Consider the following 6,111-nt stretch of genomic DNA (forward strand, 5'->3'; position numbering starts at 1 on the left):
ACACAAGCTTAGCACACGCACGACGACCATCGGTACACACACTACACCTCGACACACTACACACGAACACACCACACGACCACAAGATTCGCACAACATGATATATATTACTGTATCCATGTAATATAGGTGCGTGTGTGCGTGTGGCGTGTGCGGTGTGTGTGTGTGTTGTGTTTGTGTGTTTGTGTGTGTGTGTGTGGTTTGTGTTTGTGTGTGTGTTTCGTTGTGTGTGTGTGTGTGTGTGTGTTTGGGGTGGTGTGTTTGTGTGTGTATCTTAATATTATATTCGTGTGTGTGTTTGTGTGTGTGTGGTGTGTGGTGTGTGTGTTTGTATGTGCGGTGTGTGTGTGTGTGTGTGGCGTGCGTGCGTGCTTTTGTGTGTCTGTGTGGATTTGGTTTTGATTGCATGTGAATTTGTGTATAATGTGTGTGTGAAGTGTTTGTGTGTGTGTGTGTGTGGTGTGTGTGGGTGTGTGGTGTGTGGTGTGTGTGTGGTGTGTGCGGTCGCGTGCGTAGCGTGCGTGTGTGTGTTGTGTGTGTCTGTGGTGTGTGTGTGTGTGTGTGTGTGTGTGTGTGTGTGTGTTTGTGTGTGTGTGCCATTGTACGTGTGCGTAGTGTATTAGACGTTTATCTATATAAATATTACTATATAATTTCATATATATATATATATATATATATACTAGAGTATAGTATATATATAGTACATACACACATGTGTTATAAATCAAACAACTGTGCCACACAAACAAAAACCACAGGACACACTACCGCCACACACACATATGAATGTTTTCTTTTTTTTTTTTTTTTTTTTGAAAAAAAAACTAATTTCGATTAGTGAGCTTTCGTTCATAATACATGAAGAATACTTTAGTAGATTGTATCATAAGTATGGAAGGTATATTGAATATAATAATAGAAATATTTTGTTGTATTTGATAATTACGGGTGAGGATTTTGCGGCATTTCGCATCTCGAATGTTTTTTGTTTACACCGCAGAGCCCACGATGACGTTGCTGTGGCGGTTGAGGCCTAGCGTGGAAATCGTGTGTAAATCCACTTCGCAAGGGAAGTTATTATGTGGTTGTCGAACCTTTCACTAGAAAGTGGCATATATGTTATTGTGGGCAGCAGTCTTTACGCTCATGAAGGTATGGTGTTAAGGGGGCATATTGAGGTGGTTTCACATTCATATCAGAATATGTATCAATCCTCATTAAGATTGATAAATACACGGAACATGAGTTTGTTGTTTGGCGTCGTTTCGTGTCGGCGCGATAATTTGGAGTGTTTAACTTTTTCATATGCGTTTCAGTCAGTGTTATGTTCCAATGGGCTGTGGATTGGATTTGGTGCCGTAACTGAGCTAATTATACGTGAGACGGTAGACTACTGGGAATCATGGATTGTGATATGTGGCCTTGAAGTGATTTCCCCAATGAAAATGTACAATTAGGGATTTATTTGTGATATTTTTTAGGCGATTATTTTTTCCCGTCGCACGTATGTGTAGTGCCCCCCTTACATTTTTTTAGTATTGTGAAAAATTTTTTCATTGTTACTTGGATTTTTTTTGTTCCCCAAGTAATTCATTAATGCTGTTATTTTTTACGAAAAAATAGGAAAATTTTTTTTAGTTACAAAAACATTTATTTTGAAATTTGAATGTTTTTAAAATCCCAATTGTTTTACCGGGAATTTTATTTCGGTTGAAACTTTGCTCCAAAAAAAGGGCCCGGGTTGCAGCTGATGGCTTTTTTTTTTCCCCCTTGACTCCCTCACAACTTCATCGCCATGGGTGTGAAAGGGGGACCTCAACGCCTCAAGAAAAGGGGGGAACGGCTAAAGGAAAGTTCCCCCCGGAAGGAAACTTTATGTAAAAAAGGGAAATTTGGGACAGGGGTGATAAAATGTTTTAATGTTGAAGTTTAATTAGGGAAGTAATGAGACTTTTAAGGGTTTTAGAGGGTAAAGAAGGGATGAACTGATAAAAATTTAAATCTGATAATGAGGAAAAATTAAAAGATAAAAACCGGGGGAAAAGGAGGCGGGAACAATAATTTTTGGGATAGTAAAGATTAAAAATGATTGTGGCAAGATTTTTCATGACAAAAAATGAAAAAAGGGGAAAAAGGAAAAACCCAAAAGGTTTAAAGGTTTAAAAAATTTTAACCCTCCCAATTTTTGAAGGAAATTTAAAAGAGAGTATCCAAACTTTTAAAAGGGGGTTATAAGAATTTTGGTTTCCCAAAGTGAATATGGTGTTTGATCCAAAGCACTCAAAATGTGTTTAGGGGGGGGAAGGGCCCCCCGGAACAAAAAAAGGGCTCGGAGGGTAATTATGATGAAATGTTTAAGGGGTTGGTTTAAAAATTTGGTAACCCAAAAAAAAATTGTAGATTTGGGATAAGTGATCCCCAAATCTCTGAGGAAATATCAGATGGGGATACAAAAGGGGTTTTGTAAAATGGTTGATCAGGTTGAACAATGTTGGGGTTTGATTTAAAAAGGGGAAATCTATCTGATTTAACTAAATACAGCTAATGTTTTTAGCCTATTGAGAAAAATTTTGCCTTTTTACTCCAAAAAAAGAATGGGTAATTTTAAAACAAAAATGATATCCGGGCACTGGGGAATTGTTTTTCCGGGGCTATTTGGTTTCTTGCCGAAAGAAAGGGAAAGGTTTTTGGGAAAACATGAATTCAAATGTAAAAAACTAGTACAGTGAAGTATTTGCCTTTTCATCATTTGAAAAAGTTTTCGAAAAAAAAAATTCGGGGTCAGAGTTGGTTTAAATGATAAAAAAATTTTAAAGAAGAACAACAGAGCAAGAATAAGAATTTTTTGGGCATGCATTGAATTTAATTTTAAGTATAAAGGGTATTAAATGCAAAAGGGGAAAAAATATAATTACGGTTTTTACACAATTCAGAAGTCATGAGATAAAAAAATTGTTTTTAAAATTAAGGGTGTAATAGCAAAAAAAAGATTTGAAAATGATTAAAAAGAAGGTATATTTTTTTAGGTGGTTTTAAAGGATATTTATTTAGCACGTGGTGTAAAGTAGGGAAATTGGTGGGTTTTAGTCAAATTTAAGCCAAGGGCCATGTAATTTGGGAAACAAACATCCCCTTTTTCATCAAGACAGAATAAAAAACATTTTTTCACCCAAAGCAAATAATGGAGAAGAGGGCAAAAAAACCCCTTTTTAAAAAATTAGTTTCGTGCTAGTAAAAAACCCGCCCGTCACCCGTAAATTTTGGGATCCCGGTTCGATCTTTTTTAATTCCCCATAGGATGGCCCAAAAAGTTAGGTTTGAGTGGGGAAAGGGTTTTTAAAATTTTTCTTTTGGTCAAGGTAGGGAACACAATTGAATTCAAACAAGTTTAAAAAATACTGTGTACCATTAAAATGATAAGAATGGTAAAATTTTTGGGAAAGTGGATGCTGTTGGGATTAATGAAATATTTCCAAAGTTTAAAAAGGGTTGATTTGTCCCAAAATTTCCTGAACCCCCTTTTACAAGAATCTGAACTTTTTGGGAAATGGATCTCCCATATTTGGGGAAAATTTTTTTGCTCATCGGACAGGGTTGTTTTGGAAAAAAAAGCCCAAAGGGTTTTGAACACAAATGAGGGGTTTCCCCCTTTCTGGGGAAAAAAAATTTTGGGGTTTAGCATTTGAGGTAACATGAAAAAACTCCAAAAAAGGATTTTCCCAAAACAGCAATCATATACTTGTTTAAAAAACTCATAAACCCGTCAGCTCGTAGATTTTAAGCAAAATTAAAATAGGGGTTTAACAGATAGCTTTTTAAAGACTAAAATTTGGAAAAAATTCTTTGCCATTTGGGGGGAAATTTGGGAAAAAAAATGTAAGCCACATTTTAAAAAAGTGTATGTGGGCGAAAGGGTGTTTCCCGAACCTAATTGCATAAGTTTTTAAAGGAAGAAAGAGAAAATAGCCCTTTTATTTAGGGAAAGGGTTTTTATATAATTAAGGCAAAAATGCTGGGTAGTAAAATTTCATGGGTAAAGGGGATCCCCAAACATTTGAAAGATAAAAATTAAAATAGCTAATCTAGAATTTTAAAAACAAACAGAGAATTTGATTTAAAAAACTTGGCCAAAGAATATTTCCAAAGAAAATATCAAAAGGGAGATAGAAGATATTTATTTATAGGGGGGTGGCGAGGGAAAATTAAAAAAGGGAAGAGATTTCAAGAAACAAGGGTCCAAGTTTATTATATTCCCTCATCAGAAGTATTGGGAAACCCAAAAAAAACCAAAATCCAAAACCCTTGTCTTTTAAATTTTTCTGCGTCCAATATGGGGGGAAAATTTTAAAGATTTCTGGGGAAAAGGGGGGGATTTCCTGAAAAGCTTTATGGGAGTTTTGGTTTTGGTTTTAAAAGAATAATATAAAATTAGCAGGGGAAATAGCTAAATTTTATCATACTGTTTTAAGCTCAGCACAAGGATGAAAATTTCCCCAAAAGGGTTTTTTTTGGAGGGATTTGGAAGACAAAAGACCCACCCCGATCAGTATGCTCTTCCCCAGTAACGTTTGGAAAATAAACCCAGTGGGACCCTAGCTCCCCTAGCATTGAGACGCACTGTAGAGAAATTTGGCAAAGAATATCCGGATGTGCAAGATATGATTATTAACAATACTTATGTTGATGACATACTGTATTCTACTGATACTGTTGAGAATGCATTCAAGTTAATACAGGATGCGGAGAAGATATTGTGTCAGGGAAGTTTCAGAGTTAAACATTGGATTGTCAGTGGGCATTATGAAAGCAGCAAGGTCAATGTGATAAAATCTGACCATGAGAAGATCTTAGGATTGAAATGGAACCCGTTGGATGATCATTTTTTCTTCACCGTAAAACTTAATTTTTCTTCAAGAATAAGAAAGGTCAGAAGTGGTCCGAATTTAAATTCAGATGAAATTGATGATAAATTTCCAGAACATTTGACACGCAGAATGATATTGAGTCAAATTGCTTCCATATATGATCCATTAGGGTTTGCTGTACCAGTATTGCTCAAAGCGAAAATTTTGATGAGGCTCGTGATTTCCAGAAGTGAATCGAAAGATGGCGGAATCAAGTGGGATGATCCACTTGATATTTCCATGGTTAAGGAATGGAAGATGTTTTTCAAGGAATTGTATGAGTTAGAGAGATTGACTTTTAGAAGATCCTTGATACCATCTAATGTAGTTGGTAAACCAAGCCTAATAATATTTTCGGATGGTAGCATGCAAGCATACGGAGCTTGTGCATATGTGAGGTGGCAAACTGGTGAACATGAATTTGAGTCACATCTGATAGCAGCTAGAAATAAGATTGCACCAATGAAGCAAATGTCCATTCCTAGGTTAGAACTATGTGCAGCTCTTATGGCTGCTAGACTAAGAGAATCTATATTAAAGGAGTTTACATGGAAGTTTGAGGCAATTTACCACATAGTTGACTCATCAATTGTAAGATCACAAATCCAAAAGGAGAGTCACGGATTCAATACCTTTGTTGCAGTACGCATAGCAGAGATACAAATCAAGACCGACCCAAAGGAATGGTGGTGGGTCGATTCAACACAGAATATCGCAGACATGACCTCTAGACCATGCAAACCAGAGAAAATTGGAAGAGAATCTGACTGGCAAAATGGACCCAAGTTTTTAACTTTACCAACTAATAGATGGCCCATCAGGCAAACTTGTGAGGATGAGTTAACTGACAGAATTGGTATTACCATGACGGTTAATAATGCAAGTCATGAGAATTGTGGTATACAATTAATGGATGTTAATAGGTATAGTGACTACTACAAATTGCTGAGAGTTACATGTAGGGTAATGAATGTATTCAAATACAAGTCTTTCAAAGGCATTCTAAGAACCCCCACAGTTCAAGGGATTACAGATGCAGAAATATTATGGGTCAAGGAAATGCAAAAGAGCATGACTGATTGGGAAACAAGGTTCAAAAGATTGGGACATCAGTTGAAAGGGGAATAAGTAGTAGGCACAATTTCTAAGTGGGAAGACAATGGAATCAAGAAAATTTCATGTTGAAAAGGGGAAATCTGTTACA

The 6,111-nt window shown here is 36.3% G+C and overlaps 1 protein-coding gene across 1 annotated transcript; it reads left to right on the forward strand.

The window, feature by feature from the left end:
* The first annotated feature begins 1,149 nt into the window (after positions 1-1,149).
* Positions 1,150-6,035, forward strand: LOC119569660. Its single transcript, XM_037917723.1, has 3 exons — positions 1,150-1,155; positions 1,320-1,450; positions 4,589-6,035. The coding sequence occupies exons 1-3, from the start codon at positions 1,150-1,152 to the stop codon at positions 6,033-6,035; spliced, it is 1,584 nt and encodes a 527-aa protein (XP_037773651.1).
* The last annotated feature ends 76 nt before the right edge of the window (positions 6,036-6,111 follow it).

The sequence above is a fragment of the Penaeus monodon genome, unplaced genomic scaffold (genome assembly GCF_015228065.2).
Source record: "Penaeus monodon isolate SGIC_2016 unplaced genomic scaffold, NSTDA_Pmon_1 PmonScaffold_17664, whole genome shotgun sequence".
Classification (NCBI taxonomy): domain Eukaryota; kingdom Metazoa; phylum Arthropoda; class Malacostraca; order Decapoda; family Penaeidae; genus Penaeus; species Penaeus monodon.

What these genes read in the sequence shown, in the direction of transcription:
- LOC119569660 (XM_037917723.1), top strand. An exon ending in GTGATTTCCCCAATGAAAAT is followed by an intron (nt 1,451 to 4,588) that starts GTACAATTAGGG and finishes AAATAAACCCAG; the next exon opens with TGGGACCCTAGCTCCCCTAG.